Source organism: Danio rerio, chromosome 5 (assembly GCF_052040795.2).
Source record: "Danio rerio strain M-AB ecotype USA chromosome 5, GRCz13ab, whole genome shotgun sequence".
In the NCBI taxonomy this organism is placed as follows: domain Eukaryota; kingdom Metazoa; phylum Chordata; class Actinopteri; order Cypriniformes; family Danionidae; genus Danio; species Danio rerio.
In genome coordinates this window covers 64,449,665-64,476,046 of record NC_141025.1, presented here as the reverse complement: position 1 = coordinate 64,476,046, position 26,382 = coordinate 64,449,665, and the positions used below count along the sequence as shown (strand labels likewise).

Below are 26,382 nucleotides of genomic sequence, written 5' to 3'. Positions count from 1 at the left end.
TTTATTAAACAGTCACAAAACATGTCATGTTAAATAAATGACCCCTCACTGGGGACTCTTCAATTCTGTCAAGCTTAGTTCTGTTCCATGAGTTAAGCATAAAGGAGAAAATGAATTGAAACTATTATTCTTGGACAGCAGAGGAAATTGAAAGCAGAGCCCTTTAGTATATATTTTTTTCCAGAAATCTTTTTTTTTCTTCTCTTCAATTTTATTATACTAGTATACTAATTTTTAAGTATACTAGACCTTTAATGAACAACATTATTAAAGATAAAAATATTATTAAAATTGCCTAATTTTATTAATGTCATACACTGTAAAAATGCAGGGTTCCACACAATTCATTCATATTGTCCTAACATAAATCAAGTTAACTTAACACTTTTAACAATTAATGTGGATTAAACAAAAAAAAAAGTTGTCCTACTGAAATCTCAAGAATTGTGTTGTTTCAGCTCATTTTAATTAAGTACAGTAGTTTGAACAAGTAAAAAATTTATTTTGAGTGTACACTTATTGTGCAAATATATGAAAATACTAAAATATACCATGTAGACTAGTACAAAACAAAAAAACACAAAAAGTAACATGGACCGTTAAAGGATGTAACTTCTGGGAACATGTGTTAATAAATTAAAGCTATAGTTCCCCTTCGGTTGGGGAACTTCAGTGCTATAAGTGGATGAAATCCACGATGGGAGGATTCGGATCAGAAGCCGCTTGTCTGGAGAGTATTGAACGGGCCAATGAATGAAATTAATTGGCAGCGTAAGCTTGCGCAGGTGTGCGGCATAAGCAATTATCCCAGCATATAAGCGCACCTGAAGCCAGCAGACGCTATCCTTTTCGCTTCAGATCCTTTCTGAGTGAGTCGATGAGGGTTCCTCTTGCTGTTCAGCACTTCAGAGCGAACGAGTGTGTCTCCCGGTCCAGAGTGGGTCTTCGCGGTGGCAGACGATCGAGCTGGGTTTCTCCCTTGCCTGCGGTTCTTTGGGTCCGGTCCTCCAGAGCGGTGCGCATTGTTGCAAACTTTCCTAAAAGAGCAACACAGTCGTGCAGCACGTCCTTTTCAGGATGGCGCTCCGACTGTGCGTTTCTGGATGCGGGGGTTTCCTGGCTCCGGATGATGGACACGATCACTGCATTGCATGTTTGGGGTCCAGCATGTTAATGCGGTGCTCGCGGGCGGTTCATGTCGTCATTGCGATGCCATGACCGTGGCACAGCTAAGATCGCGGCTAACTTTCGTAAGAGAGCGAGCCACCCCAGTTGCCTCCTGTTCTAAAAAAGCAGCGGGCGCTCGGGCAGATCTGAGGGTTCCAGCGGGAGATAATCCACCGCCCACGGGCTCGCGGACCTCTCGCTCCTCACGGCGCTCCATCCAAGCTTCGGGTAGTGGGAGTGATCCGTCTAACCAGATGGTAGCTCTCACACTCGCTGACACCGGAGATCAGATGTCCTCCGCGGCATCGGAGGGTGGGCTTTCACTGTCCGAAGAAGATCCGAACCCGCTCGCCCCCTCCGGGCAGGTGAGCGCTGTCAAATCGGATCCTGAAGCGGACATGTTAGCCGTGCTTTCCCGGGCTGCTTCGGCCGTGGGGTTGGAGATGGTTTATCCCCCAGCTCCACGGCCGGACCGACTAGATGGGTGCTACGTAGAGGATCAGAAGGCGAAGCCTTCGAAGCCTCTCGTCCCTTTCTTCCCGGAAGTGCACAGTAGGCTCACGCAGTCTTGGAGGGCACCTTTCTCTGCCCGCGCTGCGTGTACCTCCGCCCTCACCGCCCTTGACGGCGGAGCTGCCAGGGGGTATAAGGCGATCCCGTCAGTGGAGCGCGCTATCGCGGTCAATCTTTGTCCGCGCGGCGCCTCTACGTGGCGGGGTTTGCCCCGCCTCCCGTCCAAAGCCTGTAGGTTGTCTGCCTCCCTCGGAGCCAGAGCCTATAAGGCTGCGGGCCAGGCTGCTTCTGCTTTGCACGCGATGGCCACCTACCAGCGCTACCAAGCGCAGGCGCTGGCCGAGCTGCACGAGGGCGGGTCCAACCCAAGCTTATTACATGAGCTGCGCACCGCGACCGACTATGCTCTTCGGACTACTAAGTCCGCCGCGTGTGCGCTGGGGAGGACGATGTCCACACTTGTGGTTCAGGAACGCCACCTCTGGCTAAACCTGGCCGATATGCGCGATGTTGACAAAGTTCGCTTTCTTGACTCGCCCATATCCCAGGCTGGCCTGTTCGGCGACACCGTCGGTGAATTCACCCAGGAACTCAAGGCGGTGAAAAAGCAGTCGGATGCGATGGGCAATGTCATCTATCGGCGTGGCCGTAAGCCCGCTCCGCACGCCGAGCCATCCACCTCCGCTGTTCCTCGCCGAGGGCGCCCGCCAACAAGTGCTGCCCCGCCCCCGCCTGCGTCTCCGGCCAAGCGGGCGCGGCGTACACCTCGAAAGCAGGCAGCCCCTCCTGCCCAGGGCGCCGTTAAGTCCGGTAAACGGACCGCGAAGCGTCCCTGAGACAGGCCATCTGGAGAAGAGGAAACTTGCTCTTTCCCCGCTGGAGGGCGGGGCCCCTATAACAACGGTACTTTTCAGTGCCACCAAAACATCAGTTAAAGAGCACTTTTTCCCTTCCCCGGATGTGACTGCACGAGTTCTGCCAGTCCGGGACGCGCTGCCTTCTGGCTCGCAGACTCTACATGCTTCGCCAGTGGCTCACGAGCGCTGGGGGGACGGTCTCCCTTCCCTCAGCCCTCCAGCCCCCTCTCCGGAGTCAGGGTGCGGAGCCAGAGCGAATCGCTCTCCTCCAGCTCTTCCGCGGGACCCTCTTGCTTCCCGGATCAGCACACCCACTCCGCGCTGCCCCACCGCTGGTACGTCAGCGATTGTAGCGATGACTCCATTAGCGAGGGCTCTGCCTGCCTGGTTAGCGTGGGCCAGCCCCTCGCGGTGGCTCATACGCACAATCAGACTCGGTTACGCGATTCAGTTCGCGAAACGGCCCCCCAAGTTTACGGGCGTGTATTTCTCCAGGGTCAACCCCCTGTCCGCCCCTGTCTTGCGAGAGGAGATTGCTGCCCTCCTGGCGAAGGGTGCAATCGAGCCGGTTCCTCCAGCCGAGATGGAGAGTGGGTTTTACAGCCCATACTTCATCGTACCCAAAAAGAGCGATCCTAGATCTGCGCGTTTTGAACCGCTGTCTGCACAGGCTGCCGTTCAGAATGCTCACGCAGAGGCGCATTCTCCAATGCGTTCGTCCTCAGGATTGGTTTGCAGCTATAGACCTGAAGGACGCGTATTTCCATGTCTCCATTCTTCCACGCCACCGCCAATTTCTGCGGTTTGCGCTCGAGGGTCGAGCGTGGCAGTACTAGGTCCTCCCCTTCGGGCTCACTCTGTCTCCGCGGGTCTTCACCAAACTCGCGGAGGGTGCCCTAGCGCCCCTTGGGCTCGCGGGCATTCGCATACTCAATTATCTCGACGACAGGCTGATTTTAGCCCACTCGCGGGAGCAGTTGATTATGCACAGGGACAAGGTGCTTCGGCATCTCCGCCTACTGGGGCTTCAGGTCAACCGAGAAAAGAGCAAACTCGCCCACGTGCAGAGAATTTCTTTTCTCGGGATGGAGCTGGACTCGATCACCATGGTAGCGCACCTCTCCGAGGAACGCGCTCGCCTGTTGCTGAACTGTCTGAGGGAGCTCGACAGCAAACTAGTGGTCCCACTGAAGTTCTTTCAGAGGCTCCTGGGGCATATGGCATCCGCAGCCGCCGTCACGCCGCTCGGCGTCTCCATATGAGACCACTTCAGCACTGGCTTCACGATCGGGTCCCCAGACGCGCATGGCACGCGGGCACACACCGGGTCTCGGTTACTGCGCTGTGTCGCCGCGCCCTCAGCCCTTGGAACGACCCCTCGTTCCTACAGGCCGGTGTGCCTCTAGGACAGGCGTCCAGCCATGTTGTTGTTTCAACAGATGCTTCCAACACGGGTTGGGGGGCCGTGTGTCGCGGGCATGCGGCTGCGGGCCTGTGGAAGGGTGCCCAGCTGCATTGGCATATCAATCACCTAGAGCTGTTGGCAGTGTTCCTCGCTCTCCACCGTTTTTTACCGGTGCTGGAGCGGCAACACGTGCTGGTCAGGACGGACAGTATGGCGGCGGCGGCGTATATCAACCGCATGGGGGGTATGCGCTCTCGCCGCATGTCTCAGCTCGCCCGCCGTCTGCTCCTCTGGAGTCACCCGCGGCTGAAATCGCTGCGTGCCATTCACGTTCCAGGCACGCTCAATCGTGCAGCCAATGCGCTCTCACGACAGCTGTTACGCCCTGGAGAATGGAGACTCCACCCCGAGTCTGTTCAGCTGATATGGGCGCGATTCGGGGAGGCCCAGATCGATCTGTTTGCTTCCCCCGAGAACGCTCACTGCCAGTTGTTTTTTCCCCTGGCCGAGGGCTCTCTCGGCACGGATGCACTGGCCCACAGCTGGCCTCGGTGCATGCGCAAGTATGCGTTTCCCCCAGTGAGCCTGCTCGCGCAGTTTCTGTGCAAGGTCAGGGAGGACGAGGAACAGGTTCTGCTAGTTGCGCCCCTTTGGCCCAACCGGACCTGGATATCAGAGCTCTCACTCCTCGCGACGGCCCTCCCCTGGCGGATCCCTTTGAGAGAGGACCTACTCTCTCAGGGACAGGGCACCATCTGGCACCCTCGCCCCGATCTTTGGAACCTCCACGTGTGGTCCCTAGACGCGAGGAAGACTTAGGTAACCTACCGACTGCGGTGGTTAATGCCATCACTCAGGCTAGAGCCCCCTCCACGAGGCGCACCTACGCCCTGAAGTGGAGTCTATTCACTGAATGGTGCGTCTCTCGCAGAGAAGACCCCCGAAATTGCCAGATTAGTGTTGTGCTCTCTTTCCTTCAAGAGAAGTTGGACAGCAGGCTGTCGCCCTCCACTCTCAAGGTTTACGTGGCCGCCATCTCCGCTTATCATAGCACGGTAGCTGGCGGCACCGTGGGAAAGCATAACCTTGTCATCCAGTTCCTTAGGGGTGCTAGGCGAATTAATCCATCTCGCCCCCCTCTCATGCCCTCTTGGGATCTCGCCCTCGTTCTCACGAGTCTGCGATCCGATCCCTTTGAGCCACTCGAATCAGTATCTCTAAGATTTCTGTCCCTGAAGACAGCTCTGCTGGTTGCGTTGGCCTCCATCAAGAGGGTCGGGGAACTGGAGGCATTTTCGGTCAGTGACTCGTGCCTGGAATTCGGGCCGGATTACTCTCACGTCATCCTGAGACCCCGCCCCGGTTATGTGCCCAAGGTTCCTACCACCCCCTTTAGAGATCAGGTAGTGAACCTGCAAGCGCTGCCCCCGGAGGAGGCAGACCCAGCCCTTTCTTTACTTTGTCCAGTTCGCGCTCTGCGCATTTATGTGGACCGTACTCAGAATTTTAGATCATCTTAGCAGCTCTTTGTCTGTTATGGCGGTCGGCAGCAGGGAAGTGCCGTATCGAAACAAAGATTATCCCACTGGATTGTGGATGCCATTTCACTCGCTTATTCGAGTCGAGGTCAGCCGTGTCCCCCGGGAGTTTGTGCACACTCCACTCGGAGCGTTGCATCCTCTTGGGCGCGTGCACGCGGCGCCTCTCTAACAGACATCTGTAGAGCTGCGGGCTGGGCGACACCCAACACATTTGCAAGGTTTTACAATCTGCGAGTGGAGCCGGTTTCCTCAAGGGTATTAGGTAACCCTTTGGTGATTGAGGAGACAACTCGGTAGGGTGTTGAAACACGCTTGCTGCGCCATTCTCCCTAACACGGAGGTACGTGCGCCTTTTTATCTGTCAGTAAAGTTCCCCGTCAGGTGAGCCCTGCAGATTCCTCCGTGGCCCCCAGCACTGACTCAGCGGAGGAGTCACTTGCTGGCCCACTACGTTGTAGGTCTGCCCGCTGGTCAGCCCGCGTTTTGGGTATAGGTGCCTGCTATGCGTGATCCCCACTAGGCAATCCCATATGCTTATTCCGCCACGGTTAAGTCCCCCCCCTGGGCAGACCCGTGTCTTTCCTCTCCGCTAACCACTCTTTTGCTATGAGTACTCCCCCTTTTTAGGGCTAGTCCATATGTAATTCTGCCATCTATCCCCTCCTTGGGTAACGGATGGCCTCCGCAGCGTCCTCCCTATCGGGATTGCACGCTTCCCAACGTACTGTCGTATTTCCTAGAATTATCTAGATGCTCACGACTTCCCAAAAAATATATCTAAATCCGTAAAACTTCTGTTGAAGTAGGATAAATTAGGGCCAGGGACACGTTGGAGGACCGCGCCTCCCATGATGTGGGTGCGTCACGCTTGCTTGACTATCTCCTCATCGGGGGCGTTGGTAAGGTGCAGTCATTATGGCGCTCTCCATACTTCTCCCATCGTGGATTTCATCCACTTATGGCACTGAAGTTCCCCAACCGAAGGGGAACGATCGAGGTTACAGAAGTAACCCTTCGTTCCCCAAGGAGGGGAACGGAAGTGCCATACTCCGTCGCCATAATGACTGTCCCTTAGCAATTTGAAAGTCTCTTCAGCTTAAAAGGATAGCGTCTGCTGGCTTCAGGTGCGCTTATATGCTGGGATAATTGCTTATGCCGCACACCTGCGCAAGCTTACGCTGCCAATTAATTTCATTCATTGGCCCGTTCAATGCTCTCTAGTCAAGCGGCTTCTGATCCGAATCCTCCCATCGTGGATTTCATCCACTTATGGCACTTCCGTTCCCCTCCTCGGGGAACGAAGGGTTACTTCTGTAACCTCGAACGTTCACCAAAAATTGTATTCTTTTATTATTTTCAGTACTCCTTTTTACTTGTTTAAAAAAGTTATGAGTTTATGAGTCTTGTGTCAACCAATAAAAAAGATATATTGAAAATTGTTAGAAACCTGTACCCATAGAGTGGAGAAACTATGACGTCACTTTGTAGGCTAATCGGCTGCTAGCACAAAACTGGTTTCCTCAATAAAATTCCTATAGAATTTTCCCATTGGCTTTTCGAAGATGGCAAAAAATAAGCTCTGTGTTCAAACACTGTTCATTACACTTACACGTTTTGTCCAGCCGAATAATCCTCAAGCGAAAATACAAGTTTTAGCACTTTTGGATCTTAAATGCAAACGCAAGAGCTGAAAAGCTAACATTAGGCTATAAACGGACTACAGAGCCCTCGGGGCGCTCGCCTGTGACGTCAGCACCGCCCTGCTACAGACTACTTTTCAAGCTTATTTTTAGAAATATGCTGCATGACAAAGAGTTAATCTCTCTGTTTATTAATATATTATCTACGCTATATATTATAAACAATTAAATACGCAAAAATGCATAGACCAGTGTGCCTTTTGGATCGTTTTTACATGGGAAATACATCTGTTTTGCTTTACGGTTGTTGTAAAAGTTTTAAAATTGTATGTATAAATGTGCCTATATAGCATAAGACATATTTAAATAAGAGTATTCCTCGCATGCATACAGCCTGCTTACCTTAACAGACGACAGAAATGAGTCGTGAGAGACAAGTCTATCAAAAGCCTACAAATCCCATTATAGATCGAGAACAACATTTAATATTCTTTTTATGTCACAAAGTACAGCGAAAAGCAGCCCATACAGTCACATCTGCTATTCATTTTATGGAGGAGTGTAAATATTGCAGTTATTGCAGAAAAATCTATTGATCGCATTAAAATTCTTAATTTGAATAAAACACTTTTATTCACACGTTTGCATTACTGAAAGCAGGAAAGAGACAGACTCCACTGGTAAGCAGTTTATTCATAATATTTTTTAATTAAAGTAAATGATCAACGAATTAATCTGTCTTTATAGTCTTTACATGTGAAGGCATTATCTACCCACAATATGAGCTACCAATTATAAAAATACTACAAACTATAAAATACTATTCATGAAAATATTTTATAACAGACAAATCAAAATGCCCAGCGCAAGCGAGCTGTGCTCCAGACCAGTTCAGCTCAATGACGTATAATGTCTCCGATGTCACCTGTAGTCCTATTTAGCAACTTGTACAATTTAAGGTGCTGCTGATGATTTTAAAAGGGCTTCATGCTTTGACACCAATGCAGGTTACAGTACAACTCCAACTTCTTACAAATGTATTTATCCTGTATACCACTAAGATCTTCCCAGACTTTGACCTCCTATTTCCCAAAAGGGAGGTTAAAGACTAAGACCCCATTTACACTAATATGTTTTAGTTTTGCATGTTCTCCCTGTGTTCGAGTGGGTTTTCACGGATTTCCCGGTTTCTTCCCACCATATAAAGACATACACCATAAGTAAATTGACTACTTCAAAATAGCATCTTAATCAACTCTCAGGCAGATATATCTTAGCACGTTCACAAGAAGGTGAACTTCTCGAGACCTACCTGAGATCAAACTCTCCTCTCGCCCTTCAAACGGGAGGGAGCCCCGGGCTCAAGGATATTCTGAGCTCAGGGCTCTCTCCCAAGACAACATTCAATGTATGCTTTATTATCAATCTTCAGCTTAGAGTGAACTCTTGAAATAAAAATTCTAAGATAAGGCACTTAAAGGGATAGTTCACTCAAAAATGAAACGTCTGTCATCAGTTACTCACCATTCATTTGCCACAAACATGTTCAAATTTCTTTCTTTTGTTAAACACAGCAGAAGATAGTTTGAGGAATTGTGGAATCTTTCATGATCTTTCACGGTTCTTTAATGGATACAGTGGATGTAAATGGCTGACCACCATGGACACTGTGAATGTCAATTGTTGATTTCAATGGAGAATCTTTTGTGTTCAAGAGTAAGAAAGAGGCCTTGAGGGTGAATAAATGGTACATTTTTTATGTTTGGGTAAATCGTTGTTTTTAAGTACAGTTGTGAAGTAAAATACTGACTAATGCTTATGCTTTGCAGTGTGCATAACATATATTGGAAAACTGATGATTTTCCCAACAACAACAAAAATGCTACAAAAAAATATATTTTACTATTTAAAAAAAAAATAAGATTGTTAAGGATATCTGGTAGAAAACCATCATCATTTTAATTAATGATTTTTATTAGCAAACATAGCCTTCACTGTAAAAAAAAATGCTGTGATTTTAATGGTGATAAAAATGCTACAGTAGAAATATGTAACCTGGTTAACAGTAGGTTTCCTCAATATATATGGTCAAAGTCTAAATTCCTGGAGGGCCGCAGCTCTCCATGGTTTTGCTCCAACCCTAATCAAACATAACTGATCTAGTAGTGTCTAGTACAGTGGTTCTCAAACTTTTTTCACCAAGTACCACCTTAGAAAAAAATTGTCTCTCCAAGTACCACCTTACGACGCTATTTTTTAACCAGTATTAAAAAATAGCGTCGTAGGCCAAATTAAGCAGCCACAGGTGTGCACAGTTTAAAAACGATGCACATTAATTCCTATTATTAAGAATATGTATTATTATCATTCATTTAAAACATTTGAAATAGTCTGAACATTAACTGTGCTTGCAGATTTAAAAAAAAGTTTTTGTTAATGTGCTTTTAAAAGTTCATTAAAAAATGGCGCTGTTCTTAAAAAGTAAAAAGAAAACTGCTGTACTGAAATCTAAAGTATTCATTGTAGCCTATTCATCAAAAGCTGGAGATGTTGCTTGGACCTTATAAATATAGGCTATATGTCACATTCCTACACTTTCAGACAAATCTTGAAGTATGTTAAATGTACATATGACAGGGTTCATACAGGCACAACCTAATGAAAAATCAATTACAGCACCTATTTTTTTTTCAAGACTGACATGTATTGAAGACCTGAAAAGTATTCTCAGCAACCCATAAAACATTGCATAGGAATAGATACAAATAAAAAACATAAAAAAATAATATTTATTGATCATATTATTAATAATATAATAAACCTGCACTAAACGCTTGAGAAATCTTTTTTGTACTCAAGTAAAAATACTATTACACAGCTAAAATAACACAAATTTTAGTAAATAATATTAATATTAGGTAAAAGTACAAAGTACTCTTTTAAAAAGTACTAGTTGGTTACTTTTGAAAAAAAAATCAGATTTTCATTATGAAATCACTTTTTTACGTGGAAACCTGATTGAATGGTTTAATTGCTTAAATACCAAAGCTACATGTATAGGAAATTGCACTAACAAAGAAAGTATGGTCGATTTTTCCTTTCATGACAATTAATCTTTTTCAATAGCACTGGTAAAACTACCAAATAATCTTTAAGGCCATAGAGACACTTTTTGCCAATTTTTTTAAACGATATTTACAAGCTTTGAAAGGTTTAATTGAAGTATATGGTAAAAAGATTTAAATTTAGCCTTTTATTTACATATTTTACACTATTTTTCTTTACAATATGGCAAATTTGTTTCTTAAAAAGCTGTACATCACATGTAGATTTTATTTTACATTTAACCTAATCTAAAATAGAAACTTTAAAAAAAATACAAGTACACTGTCAGTAAAAAAATAAAATAAAACAAATGACTTCATTTTACTTGAGGTATTTAAAATATGACAACACTACATTTATTAAAGCAGTGCTTTAAGAGCCTTATTGTTAATTTTGATAAATAAACAATAAGTAATAACGGATTGCTTTGACCTGTAATGCTTTAAGACAGATCAGAATACAGCTAAATGTATAAATCACACAAATACCTCATCCAGAAACATTTCCAGCATAATTAATTTGTCGTAAAGAAAAAAAATAAAAAAATACACCTTTGCTAAAAGTAAGTTTCACTTCACAAGACAGCCAAATAAGAAGACCATTAGCATTGTCATCGATCATGTATCAATCTATTTCTTAATACTTGATTACTTTGAATACTTTTGACTAAATTTAGTCAAGGAACAAAGATAAATAATGTCTACTTTAATAGTGGAAAGATCGCGATTGTATTCAATCTGAGCACACAGGCGATCCTGAGAGGACTTGCAGTTCATTTGAAAAAAAAAAAGCCTATTTAAGAGCTCACATATCTGTTTTAGCGATTTGCGTACATGAATGCGCTCTCGTGTTAAAATAAAGCACTCGCCACATTTGTAGAAATGAGTTATCGCGCAATACCTCCATTCCCGCGCCGCCATTCAGAATGTATTTAGAGGAGTGACAGGTCAGAGGCGAGTCGACTGGCTGTCGGAGAGCGAAACGTGTTTGTAGATCATCAAAAAGGCAGGAAATATGTCCGCGGTTTAATTACTCTGCTAGACATCTCGATAGTGAAAACATCCGAGAAGCATTAATCCAACAAAACATTTATTTTTAAGTTGTTTTTTCTGTCTCTGCAACACAGAAAGCATTTGTCCCGCCCTTACGTTTCACGCAACTAGACAAGGTCGACTGTGATTGGCTACTTTTCATGTCAGTCAAATCACGCTTCAGAATCAATTCTTAAACTTCGGAAACTGATTTTCAGCAGCTTATGACACAATGCACTAAAATAAACATTCTAAGCACAGCGTTGTGATCGTACGCTTCACAAAACAGCCAATGCTGATCACATCGATGTTATATTAGGCATTAAAGGATTAAAAGTGTTAATTGTTTCTTTCATTATTCAGCGGTTCCTCCGCGTACCACTAGCAGGAAGCCCGCGTACCACTAGTGGTACGCGTACCACAGTTTGAGAACCACTGGTCTAGTAGTCTAGTCAATACCCTCCAGGAATTGAGTTTGAGACCTATACTTTAAAGCAAGTCATTTTACTCAGCCACCATCTTTGAAAAATTGTATGCTCGGGCATTCTGTCTCAATGTGGAAACATCAAAATCTCTAAAACTGTTTGCCAAGCTTACGGTTACATTACATATTTGAAACCACCAATTAAAATTAAACAACAACTGTCCCATAAGTTTCACTTCTAAATGTCTGAATTAAACAAAATCTGCATATTTTCAGGTTGCCCGTGCTAATGCGCATGCATACTCAAGAAGAACGAGATCACAACATCAACCTTATTTATGGCCATTCTACACATGATCATTTTCTGGATAATGATCATCTGATCACACTGGTCTTTTGAAGTAATTAGGCACCGAGCCCTGGAAAGTGCAAAGTGGCGAAATTTATTATTTTTTTTTATAGTATTAGAAGTGGGCATGGCAAAATTACTCAACAGCGCCACCTATGCACTTTTGATGGACTGGCCCCTGAGCTACAATTCACACACACGTACAAAAATTGGCACACATGTAAAACCTGTCAATACCTACAAAAAATCTCAAACCCAACAGGAAGTCAGATATTTTTAACTTCCTGTGCCAAAAAAGTGCCATTTCCAGGTGTTTTATTTTAACAAACTCCTCCTAGGGATTTTATCTGATCAACACTAAACAGCCTTGGCGATGTTAAATTGAAAAGATCTAAAGTTTTTGTTCGCAAACTTTGCTCACAAACTTTGACGATTCGCCACGAAACAGGAAGTTGTTATAACTCAAGCTTGCATTGTCCCATATGCCTCAAAATTCACACGTTTCATAACAGTCCTGACTTGAACAAATCTACATGTTAATATTGAGACACAGTCATAGCGCCACCTGCTGACAGAAGGAAGTCTGGCTTATAAGTCAGCCACACAATGTCTGACCTGCCTGAAAATTCACGTTCAAAAAAATTCCAGTCCTAAAGACATCTGCATGCCAATATTGAGTCACAGTCATGTTAGCGCCACCTGCTGACAGAAGAAAGTTCAGCATAAATTGGTGATTTCTGAAGGGTTTTATATATATATATATATCACATTATTTTATTTTCATGTGTGTAACCATAATAGCTATTAGTTGTTTGAATGAAACTGAGCTCCTTCTGTATATTATGTTTGTTTCTTTGCTTGTGGGAAATGTTCTTTGTGATTAGCACTAGTTCATGTGACGTTCAACAAATTTACCTTGTGTCGATGTCAGTACTTTAAAACATTGATGCATAGCATTGGAAATTAATGAAATATAGTAGTAAAACATATCCCAGAGTACTTTGAGGTTCAATATGCTTGTTTTAGAAATTTTGGAGTTTATGTTTCTATATTTTTCATGGTAAAATTCTGCTAAACACAGCTGTCTTTTACCCTAAATTAAAAGTATTTTTTAGGTGTTGAAATGACCAGATTTAGCTTTAAATGACAACTCAAGATATGATGGGGAAGCTTCTGATCAATGACATTCCCTTTTGCCTTGGCGTGTTACTGCTTCCTTCATCCTTTGTTTGTTGCATTGACTGACAGTGAATTATGTCTCTCAGTTTCAGGCTTCTTCCCTGGCCACAGCTCATGGATTTCCTCACGGAGTATCCCTACAATGACACTTATTATGACAATGGGACCGGGGCCCTCAACTGCACAGGCTGTGAGGCCAAGCATCAGTATAACTACTATGCCATGCTCCTGACTCTCCTCATCTTTGTCATTGTCTTCGGCAATGTGTTGGTGTGTATGGCAGTCTCCCGAGAGAAAGCGCTGCAGACCACCACTAATTACCTCATTGTCAGCTTGGCGGTGGCAGATCTTCTCGTGGCCACATTAGTTATGCCCTGGGTGGTGTATCTTGAGGTAAGAAACATTAATTGTGTCACATGGATCCAGATTTCGGGGTTGCTAGAAGTAACCACAGACTGTTGCTGCATCCCAATATGCCTATTTATAGTATGTTACTTTTTTGTCAAATAAGTTTTATTTGGTCATCAAGCAGACTTAAAATGATCCCAAATACCAGAATAAATATTGTGATATGCACATAAGCTTACAAAAACATGCGAACAAAAGAAAAGAACACAGCATTGAGCAACACCCCAACCCCAGCCTGTGAGTATGCAAATACACTAATAATCAAAACAATGTTTTAATTAAAATACATTGCTTTAGGAAATAGAATTCCCCCCATTAAGTGACAAGAAGAAGGGGTCTAAAAACTTGTAAAATTGTGCAAGTGCCTTTTAAAGAATATCTGGTTTTGTTCAAATTCAGGGTAAACATCAATTCCTAAAGCCATAGTTTAGCAGTTGGAGGATTAACCTTTTTCTAGAACAATAATAACAGCCTTTTGACTGTTAGGAAACAATATGTTAGGAATTTCTGTTGTGCACTGCTAGTATTTAATTTTTTTTTTTTTAAAAATGAACATACCTTTAAGTGTGTAACAGAATAGTATGCAGGCTTTGGGGCACACTACTTTATTAAAAATTCCCTATGCATTTTTTTAAAGAAGTATAGAAGTAAATTAAAACTTTGTTAGTCTAGTTTTCAGAGTTGAATTTCAGTTTGGTTCATTTCAGTGTAGTTTAAATTTCACTGTTGAAAGTCCAAACACTGAAGAAGAAATCAATTGATGCGCAGCTCCACAAGTCCAAATTACAATTACAGCCGTGGCAAACCAGGCCTTAAGAAATATTCATTAGTGTTTAGCCCTGTATAAGTCTAAAATTTAATTCATAATGCTCTTAAAAGGGTCTTTAAAAGTCTCACATTTGACTTGATGTAACCTGCAGAAACCTTGAAGCAGGTAATCCACCATTGGTCTTTCATGCTGAAAAAAAGGTGTTTGCATAATAGCATATTCAGAAGTTAATAACCAAACATGTCTTAATAAAAGTTCATATTGTTGTCGCAGATAAAATTGAACATGGAAAACTTGAAATATTTTCCAGTAGGTCAGATGTTATTTAACAGTCATTCAAATATCTTTACCAAAACCTCTCCATTATATAGTCAGTCTCATTCATCCATCATGTTTGTCATTTGTTAACACTTTTTTCCCGCTTTTGTAGTTTTAATCAAATAGACAAATGTATTATGGACAATAGTGGTGATTAGAGTGAGTACAGTTGTGCACTTCAAATTATTGCATAATAGTAAAATAGAAGAACAGCCAGGTAACTTTGGAATACTCAATTTAACATACTATGATTTGCGACACATTAATTATATTCAAATAGGGTTTAGGATAAATTTAGGAATTGTGATGCAGCATGTTGGAAAAATGAGCCCCAACATTGACTTTTAAACACACAGGAAATGAGGCATGATTTGAGGAGTCTGGAAATTGTTTAAATATGTGCTATTGAATGAATTATGTTTTAATAATGATAATGTTTTAAAAACACCTTCAGGACATGTCTCGATGGTTTCAGTAAGCTGTTGCCTTTCAGATTTTTGACAGCATACAGCTTTTGTGTCGGCTGTGTGATTTCCAGCTCCCAGATAACCGATTGATCTGCCCCTTGTCCTTGAAACAAATTGTACATCAAACTGTAATTTGTAGCCCCACAAAGGTTCCAAAGGAACTAGAGGACTAAATGAGCTGTAGCAATGCATCCATAGAGTAATTTCACTTTTTCTCCTTGCGTCCTTAGTTTCGAAATGTGATGCAAAATATTTTTGACACAGCTGAAATGATTCTCCTTGTGAGAAAAAAAGGTCAAAGACATTTTAGTGTCTGGATTAAATTACAAAAGTGATTCTATATTCATGGAAAGCATATTTAATGCACAGCGTCTTCTTTAATGTTTCGTTTGAAGTTTTGTAAAAAGCCAATTTCAAAACATGGCTGAAATAAAAATTCCTTATTATTCAGCATAACAGATACATTTATGACAAAATGAAATGCAATCTTTTAGAACGTACATATGAAAAAGTGTTTATAAGAAAATTATTTAGTAAACAATAAAAATACAATTATATTTGAAAGTGTACACTGACAAAAGGGCGACACGGTGGCTCAATGTTTAGCTCTGTCTCTTTTTTAGCTTAATAACATATGTAAGATGTTTACATTTCTGGAGATCGCAAATTATATACCCAAGGGAACATATGGCTGCATTTAATCTTTAAAATGAATGCTGCAGGGCAGTATGACACGTTCCTATTCGTGCTTACCAGCTGACCTCTTACATCTGTGTGGACGACTTTTCTGTTCTTACTACTTTGTCGTACGTCAGAGGATCTGAGAAGCGGAGCAGAGTTGACCGTGATGATGGGGTTCGAGTCTGGCGAAGAACGGTTTCTAGAAAGCAGGTCAGACATTATCAAAAGACAAAAATAAAACAAACAAGTAAATAAATCCAATAAATAATAAAGTCTAAACATGGTGAAAATCAGGCTGCTGTGAGAGCTTTTCTTTTTTTGGATTGATTTTGAATACACTATCGGCTGGGTTTAGGGAAGAGAGTGGGTTAGTATATCGGTCAGTTGGTCAGTCAGTCAGTCAACATTAACAGCAGGGTTTTAAACTGAATCGACTGTTGCTTTTAGCAACAGTCAAAACCAAACATGTATCATTTAACCAAAATTCTCACATTTCTGAGAAGTTTTTGCACCAATCAAATACCTTGAATTAAGCTGTTAAAAAACAATTTAACACATTATATGAATGGGCTATACACAGACGTTTCATTTTAAGCCCAATCAGCTCAAGGGCTTCCAATAAATTGTCTTTCTATTACAAAATTGTCACGTTTAAGATCTGATTTTTTCTAAAAATCTGTGATCTTCAGTGCCTGTTTGATATCCGATAAGAAGTGGTTCTCAGATTGGACAAGAAGCACTGCATTAAATTCCATTTCCCCTTGCCATGTATTTAAAATATTTTTAAAATGGTTTATTTTACCCCAGTATTTTCAATGGTATTTTTGTGCTAACCTGTTACTACTGATGGTGAAAGCAAAAAAAATGATGAAAAAAAACCTTTACTCTGGTTATTAGATTGAATGACTGAGGAACCTCTTGGTGTTTTGAAGCTAAATCCAACCGTTTGATTTATAAAATTCAGCCTGTGCTCATGGCAATATTATCCTGAAAGCAATCCCACTGCAAAAGCTCAACGAGCACTTTCTGTTGAGCTGCTCTCTGGTTGCACTATTAAGCAGAAATAATGATAATAGTGCTAGGAATGTAGAAAATGTCTGCCTTTTGTAGCACAAATGGAGAATTTAATGGCGGGTCTTTCAGTCCATTCAGTATAATATCAATGAAACAAGTTCGTCAGACATTTTGCTCTGCAAAAAGACTATAAAAAAACAGTTAGCATTAGAGCTAAATGTTAAATTCACTAAAATTCCCACAGCGAAAAATAATAAACCATGTGCCATAAAAATTGGAACTCAGTGCATAAATGTTAATGTGTCCCTGAAATGCCAATGATATCAAGTATCAGCTTAATCTCGTATGTGCAGGAACTTCATTGAAAGCACAGCATTATTAAAGATACGCGAGAAGCCTTGTCATAGTTAAAATGAGAGCTTGCTGACATTTTCATTTGCTGGTAACTTTGAAATTCTTTGGATCTGCACAACTGGCTTTTCATGTACCGTACGGCAGGTCAAGAGAGAAAGGAGAGACCCACTTGGCATCATTGCCGTGTCGCTTACCAATGTCCGTCTTACTCCGCATCAGTCTGTGAAACTGCCCTTTGTCTGCGCTTCTCAGGGTCACAAAGATGCTCTTTCACCCTCCCTGAAAAAAAAACCCTACAGTATTGCTTATATGATAAGTGATTATAAGGGTTTATGTAATGTACTAATGGTTATTACAAGGTAGGCCTAAAGTCACAACTTAAATCAAAAATATCAATTGTAATGCTTAGTTTGCGAAGAGAAAGTAAATCTTGCTAGCATAAAAAAAGAAATAAAAAAAGGTTTTGTAAAACACAAAGAGGGCTATCTCGTAACATCAATGTGTGTAATCCTTTGTTATCATGGTATCTATATTTCAAGACATTATTGTATGGCAACACTAGCACAAATCAAATGTAACTTCAATATTAATAGAGGGCATTTACATTTGATTTATTTATTATAAATATGATATGAAACTGCATTAACTCTAATAAATAATTACAAGTCTGTAACAAATGAATGCTGTTTTGTATATCAATTTATTGTGTATTTAAAATAGATATAATTTCCAATACTTTGTTGGGTTGGTGTATATCTGATACAATAAAACAAGACGAAATGGCAGAAATAATTCAATTAAACTTAAACAAGCCTGTCAACTCTATTCTGTGTCTAAATCTAAATTTGTTATTGTTATTATTGGAATACCAAAAATGTGCCTGTACATACACACACTTTGCATATTTGCAGTCACTACTTTTATTTTTATTCTAATATATTTATTATCTTTTTTTTCATGTCTCTGTATTTTGTTGCATAGTAGAAGCTCTGACATGAAAACAAACTCATTGATCATTCACAGTCTGAAATGTGTCTGTAAATGCACTGATGACGTAATCCTTTCTATATGAAAGGAGTGCGCAGAGAAGACAGCCTATCACAGTGGTTGGACTGAATGTTTTGTTTGAATGAACTTTTCTTGGTCCTACACTTTTCGCATCATTTATTGATTGCTGTCAGGATGTAAAGAGAATTTCAACCAGCATAGCAAAAATTGTTACTTAAGGCAACCACGTTTTGCTGCTTAAATTTTACCCCTAATGATTTTCCCCCCTTATTAGTGTGCCAAAAATATATAGCTTTGTTTAATCATTAAATTAAAGGTAATGTGTGTTTTTGTGCTAGTCCTGTCTGGGTGAAATCTGTGTAACCCACCGTTCCTATTGCACCCAACCCGTATCAAACTGGCAATTCTTTGCATAGGAGTCAGTTGATCTAACAAGGAAGCTAAAGACCTAGTGTCTGTTGCTAGAGCACTTTTAGAGGTCAGCAGAGTTAAGTTTACTGCATAGCACTTCACTTGCTGGCCTCCGTTACACTAACCCCACTAAACCTCACTCCCATCCCGGACGAGTCCCCACATGTAACCCACCATGCCTTCTTCACCCAAGTCGTCTGAGCTGGGATCAAACCGGCGATTCTTTGCATGGGAGCCGGCTGCTCTTACAAGGAAGCTAAAGACCATGGTCTCTAGCATCTGTTGCTAGAGCACCTTTAGAGGTCAGCGGAGTGAGGTTTACATGCATAGCGCTTTGCTAGCTGGCCTCCGTTACACTCACCCCCTTTAGCTTCACTCCCATCCCGGACGAGCCCTCACATGTAACCCACCAGGTTTTCTTCACCCAAGTCGGTCTGAGCTGGGATCAAACCAGCGATTCTTTGCATGAGAGTCGGTTGCTGTAACAAAGAGGCCAAAGACCATGGCCTCTTGCGTCTGTCATTAGAGCACCTTTAGAGGTCAGCAGAGTGAGGTTTACCTGCATAGTGCTTTACTAGCTAGCCTCCGTTACACTCACACCCTTTAGCTTCACTCCCATCCTGGACGACAGCCCACATGTAACCCACCAGACTTTCTTCACCCAAGTCAATCTTAGCTGGGATCAAACCGGCGATTCTTTGCATAGGAGTCAGTTGCTCTAATTAAGAGGGTAAAGACCATGGCCTGTAGTGTCTGTCATTAGAACTCCTTTAGAGTTCAGGGGAGTAAGACTTATCTGCATAGCACTTTGCTAGCTTGCCTCTATTACATCTGTATTGTCAAAATGAATCTTTTTAATCATCTCAATTAGCGATTTGCTGATTTGTTCATTCAAATGATTCATTCATGATGTTGGATTCAACAAGAAGCAAGCGATTGACTTCATGAATAGATTATTGAATTATCGTAGATATCAAACGATCAGTTGCCTCAAGATGAACATGTTCTGCTCTTGACATAGTGTGTCTAAAATCTTGCTCACTTAATACTAAAATTTTTTTTTTTCTGTATTACACAGAAAAACTCTCACTATTTAAGTGTGTATTTGAATATTATTTTAGTTGAAGTTAACTTAATCTCTTAATTATTTTTATTTATTTTTTTTGTTGTTGTTGTTTTTTTTTTTTTTTTGCATGACATATTTTCTTTCTTCCAAAAAATAGTTTGAGATCAAACAATAATTAGTGGACCCCCCGCAGTAGCATCACAGACCCCCTGTTGAAGAGCCTGGATTAGGCCCAGCGCACAGCGTTTGCGTTTACTGCAACATCTACTTTAAGATTTAGAGGTAGATAGATCAGATACAGATCCTCAATCACTCTAGAGCTTCATGGCAGTACTGTAGACACACTGTATTGAGCTGTCGACAGAGATAGAGAGTCTGGCCATGTAAAAGAAATGTTGTCTTGACACCGTTTACCTGTAAATAATGAATGGCTTTATAAAGATGTGCTCGGGCAGACATGCTCTCACTGTGATTTCTGCATCTAATGATGAAGAGGACGGAGACACAGAAGGCTGATGAATTATGTCTGCAATGATTTATAAAACTAAGCCAAGTTAATGGAATCGCTGTGGTGAAGGACTGAAGATTGAGAGACAAGAGAGAATTAATGCTGAGTTATGTTGACAATTCTAGCTGACAGGGCATGATTTACTGGGATTTGGTGGATGTGTGTTTTCATACGAGGCATTTGAAAGTGGCTTGGCTGAAACAGTAAGATAAAGACAAATTAATGACTACTCCAAAGAGCAATTCTTTGCTGAAGGATATATATATATATATATATATATATATATATATATATATATATATATATATATATATATATATATATATATATATATATAATTTATTTTTTTGATTAGCTGGTTCAGGTGTGTTTGATTAGGGTTGGAGCTAAACTCAACAGGACACCAGCCCTCCAGGCCTGAGTTTAGACATCCCTGATCTAGAGAGTTAAAGGTGCTGTATGTAAGTTTTTGACTCTTCTAAACCATAAATATACTATAATATGTTAATTTAAGAAACATGCCAAGTAAACATTCTTGTTTATCTGAAAAACAATGCTAAAGTCAGTTATTCTGCTTTGAAAATGTCTGTTTTATGCCAGAACGTCTGGTTCTTTTAACCCGCCCAATGGCAGTTTAGCCAATTATATGTCAGCACTTGTGGAAATTGCCTTTGTGGAAAACCACGTTTCATTCATTGATTTAGAATGGCTCTCAAAGCATGCGTCCATGACCGAAATGCAATTCCTGGTGGACAGTAGCAGACACCGAAATGAGACACAGATTTAGGGTCCTATCATACACCCGGTGCAATGTGGCGCAAGGCACTATGCAATTGTTGTTTGCTAGTTTCAACAGAGTCAACAAGAGTCGTTTTGACGAGGGGTGGGATGGGGGCTTTTTCAGTTTAGTGTTCAACTTAGGGTTAGGGTTTATTCATAACAATTTGCTTTTGTATAATGTTATTATTATTAGCAGTATTATTTATTATATCCATATTTATATTTGTTTTATTAAAATCAAGCTTAGATTTACTCACCTGTCAGGTTTTAGATTATATGGGGCACAGCATGTGTATTTAGATATAACTCTGTTTTTTGACCACACGTTATTGATGTTCATTTATTCACTTGCAGGAAATTAGAACTGAATTTAGAAATAGTTTTGAAACAAATCTTTTTGCTTGACAAACTAAATTAATTATTTATTGATTGAGGCTAATTGATGTCTTTGCGTACAAGGTTTTCCTATTCACAAGAGCGAAAGTGAAAGTAGATAATGAGAGGCCTTATCTCTCGTTCTCACACTGCAGATGCTCTGTTTTTCTACTTTCAAAGTTGTAATGTAGATAGCAAATTGGCTATGGCATGATGCAGCTGAATCTTAAAGGTAATGGGAGATGAGACTCTGATTGGTTTATTCTCAAATCACACATATAGCTCATTAAGAAAATAAGCTCAACCCTTTTAGACCATGCGCCACGGCGCAAAGTGGATTTTTCTGTCCTTTTATTAGCAAAAGTTGATTTTGACACGCCCTTAATGCGTTTGCACACTGCGATTTGCTCTTTGCGCATGAGGTTACTAATGAGCAAATAATATAAATATTACAAATGTAAACATTAGGTGAACAGGTTACATTGTAACCCAGTGTCAAAACAGCTAAATATGTAAATATCATGTACATAATGCATGACAATAAAATAACGTGCAGTAACAATTGAACAGGTTGTTCATTTGTGTCATGAATATTTTTCTGAACACTTTTTATCAGTGGAATGAACTAAATTAGCCATAAAATTCTCATCTATAGGGGGCATATATATTATGCAAACAGTTGTGTGGCCACAGTGTGTGAATATAGCCAGCTTCTAATGGTTAAATTTAATTCATGCCTTTTTTTTATGTTCACACACATAAATACAGTCTGCAGAAACACTTTGATTGACATTTGATTGAGTCCAGTCCATTAGTGGAGATCCCTCCCTCATTAGCATTATAAAAGCCCTGAGTGAGACGCAGCTGTCTGTCATTATAGTTTCCGTGACAATGAGAAGGCCAGCAACTAAGAGGCATTATGAATATCAAGTTGTAGAATGCACAAATGAACAATGTGGTCTCCACAGACTACTTCTAAACCACTTATTTTGACATATATTTCTAATTTAAATTTAAAGCGACAGAACAGCACAATTTGGTCTAGTCTAAAAGGAGCATTAAAAATATGTATGTCATGTGTTGAGATGAAATTTCTCTTGTCTTTCATCAAAGACTCATTTTACAACTTGCAAAAAGTGGCACAATATGTCCCCTTCAAAAGTGCTATTACTTTGTCAAATACTTTACTGTCCATCCATTCACAATCATTCTGAATGCCTTTTTGTCCACCCACCCATTCATCCATGCCACAGCTCACTGAAGCTCAGTAGGGCTCAGCCTGGTCAGTACCTGGATGGGAGGCCACATGGAAAAACTGGATTGCTGCTGGAAGTGGTGTTAGTGAGGCCAGCAGGGGGTCAACCTGCAGTCTGTGTGAGTTCTGATACCCCAGTAAAGGTGGAAGGGACACCATACTGTCAGTGGGCAACGTATTTCTGATGAGACGTTAAACCAGGGTTCTGACTCTCTGTGGTTGTTAAAAATCCCATGGCACTTCTCGTAAAGTCCTAGCCAAATTCCCTCTCGGCCCTTAACCATCATGAACTCCCAATTATCCACATCAACTGAATTGGCTAGGTCAACTGAAAGTTGATTTCATCAACTGAAATCACTAGCCCCTTTCACACATACAGACCTTTCCGGAAAATTACCGGCAATTTTTCAAGGTGTGTATGTGTGAACAGGCCATTTTTGAAAATACCGGTAAATTCGTTCCGGCTATTTTCCGCAAAGAGAAGTTGTAACATTACCTGTAATTTGCCGGAATGCTGTGCTGTGAGAATGCAGAAGGAATATCGCCGGAAAGAGCGTGTGCACGTCTAGAACATGCTGACGTAAGATGTCTACTTTAGCCAATCAGAACAGTCAGACGCATTCACGTCTGTGCGGTTTATGTACATAATAGCCTTTTACCATAATAGCCTTAGCCATAATATTTTTCCAGACACATTTAGCTGCTAGATGTTAGTCTAATAACGTTTTTTTGCTCCTTCGTATTGGCAACTGTGTAATTAATTATCGGTAAGATGTTTATAATAAGCCGTTGTTTGTTTACCTTCAAGCTCTGCTTGCAGTTGCTTGACGTGTCGCTTGTGCTCATGAAGGAGAGAGCGCCAGCACACACACATATCATGTACATCTCGACATGCGAAAGTGTTTCTATATGTTTTCATCAAAGTTGTTCATGTTACTGATCCATCCATAGAGTTTGTAATGTTAGTCAAATGTTTACAAATACAAGCGCAGCAGTTTGGAGCTCATTTCTGGTTAATGATATGAGAATTTACTGGTATTTTGTAATGGATGTGTGAGCGGTCTTTTCCGTAATAATTCTGTAACGTCCTTGCCTGTGTGAACAGCGCTTTTTTGAATTTACCAGTAAAGTCTCTCCGTATATTTTCCAGATATTTACCAGTATTACTGTGTGAAAGGGGCTACTGTCTCTCCACTACACCTACAGTATAGTTGGTGTGTGGTGAACGCACTGGCGCCATTGTCCTGTGGTTGCAGTCACATCATCCAAGTGGATGCTGCACACTGGTGGTGGTGTGGAGAGGCCCCACCCTCATGGCCGTACACAATAAATGCACTATATAAATACACATTACATTACATTATCTATCCATCTGAGCTATTAAAAATAAAAAACCTGAAAAATCAAAAATTGAAGCACTATGAATGCTTTCTGGATGCACTGAATATGTACGCTTATCCATCCATCCTTCCATTCATGCATCCACCATCCTTCCATTCATCCATCCATTTTCATATATGAATTCTTTTCCATCTATCCATCCATCCATTAATTAACCTATCCTTATATGTGTATGCTTATACATCCATACATCCATCAATTCATCCATCTATACATTTTTATATACGTATCCATCCATCCATCCATCCATCCATCCATCTTTTTACAGTATGTGTATGCTTATCGATCTGATGACACTCTTTTGATTTGCTTGTCTCTAGATGTAGTAATATTAAAAAGTTTACAGTTTAACTTTTTGCTCTTTTGTCACTTACAAAAACTTCATTAATTTCTGCAATTTACTCTTGGTGAAAATGATGGACAGATTAGATATGACAGGTTAGCAGTCACAGGAAATGGAGATTTATTCATCATGTCTCCTGAGAATGAGAAGAAAGCAGGCTGGCTGAAAGAGTTCGAGGTGATACTGTATCAGGTTGTTTTTTGAAAATTCCTGCTCTTTTATTAGCTCTCTCAGTCTTCTGCCCTCCTCTGTTCCCCTGGTTCTAGCTACTGCTGGCTAATATGGTGCCTTATGAGTGCTAATAGGTTCCCAGTTGTTAAGGGCATATACCATTATTAAGAAAACACTTTCTAAGCAAAGTCTTAATTTAATATTTGAAAAATTGGATTTTCAGAGAACCCAACACAGGTATGTATAACATATTCTAGTGTGAACACAAATGCTTTATACGGTCTTATAAAAAAAAGCAATGTTACTGTCAGATAATTAGCTTTGTAAGTGTGCATACTTCAAGTGCCTCTTTACTTATTCATGCTAAGAGCTTAATAGCTAAGAGCTTAATATATTTGAATGGAAGGGTTGTGCATGGACTTTAAACCTAATATCAAGAAATGAATAGTAAAACCAAAGCTAAACAACCATAGAATTAATTTGTTGTTTCATGAATAATTCAAAAACAAATCTGATTACACTGCATAAGGAATTTAATGCAATTCACTCCCTAATACATTATATAAAAATGTTGTATAATTATAGAAAGTAAATGAAGCATATGCTAATGCCTTCAAATCACATCTAATATAATCTCATTCATTCAAATCAGCAGACCTACAACTGAAAATAGCCAAACATAAAATATTAACAAGGCATGAACATGTCTCCAACCTCTCAATTGCCGTTTGCCACATTTCTGTGAGTTATCATACCATCCCTTGCGTTGTAAAACTGCCTGCTTGAATATTTCATAGAAATGCTTCTGTTTTCCGTCACACTGATTTGTGTGTATTAATCTCAGCAGTATTTCTAAAGCTCTATGGCATGTTAAAACCCTCTGTGTACAAAAATGCATTAAGGCTTCAAATGAAAGGACAGGAAGGCAAAATAATGTGATATTCCTTACAAAAAGTAATATAGAAATAGAATGATGGATTCAGTTGTAAGTAATTTTATTTGAAAAATCTTCAAATATAATACAGTCAAAATGGTTCCACTCTATGCACCCTAATTAATCCAAAACTGTGTATTTGTGCTCAATTAAGCCACAGGCACTTTTTATGAATCAAAATGAGGACAATTTAAAAGACACTTTTTAAGGATTATAGAGCAGTCCCCAAATAATAATTAAAGTGATAGCTCACCCACAATTTATATCATTAATTACTCACATCATAATTCTTGGAACACATTGAATTTATAATGAGTGCATAATGAAATATGAGAGTTTTTTGCAGAATGAAAAAACGAATGAATCAAACAAACAAACAAACAAAATCAGCTTTGTTCAACTTTTTTTTCACTTTCACTTTAAGCAATTAAAAAAGCAGCACACTGCACACTTACTTTGATTCAAGAGAAGACATTCCCACAATGCAGACCGTGTCTGACAACAGAAACAGAGAAAACAAACCTATTATAAACACTTATTACACCCATACACTCTTGCATTCACACACACACTCATACACTAGGGCCAATTTTGTTTACCCAATTCACCTACAGTGCATGTCTTTGGACTTTGGGGGAAACTAGAGCACCCGGAGAAAACCCATGCGAACATGGGGTGAACCAGCAACAGTCCTAACCACTTCTCCAGCACAATAACCTGTAGGTTTCAAACAAGCCTGATGGACACAATTAGTTTAAGCCATGTGTCTTTAATTAGGGTTGGAACTAAACTGTACAGAGCTGCGGCCCTCCAGATTTTGACACCTGTGCCTGAAGCCCTGCTCACAGTGTGAGATTTCAGCACGGATTTTGTCATCTGAGACCAATTTGGAAAATCAAAAAAAAGAT

The 26,382-nt window shown here is 40.8% G+C and overlaps 1 protein-coding gene across 4 annotated transcripts in view; it reads left to right on the top strand.

Moving 5' to 3' along the window:
- Positions 1 to 26,382, top strand: part of drd2b (dopamine receptor D2b) — a 96,141-nt gene that overhangs the window by 51,104 nt on the left and 18,655 nt on the right. For 2 of the 4 annotated variants that reach the window (XM_087251410.1, XM_087251411.1), the window contains one exon: positions 13,298 to 13,604. In XM_087251410.1, the coding sequence (XP_087107536.1) occupies positions 13,326 to 13,604 (279 nt within the window). In that variant the 5' untranslated portion in view covers positions 13,298 to 13,325. 4 annotated transcript variants of the gene reach the window in all.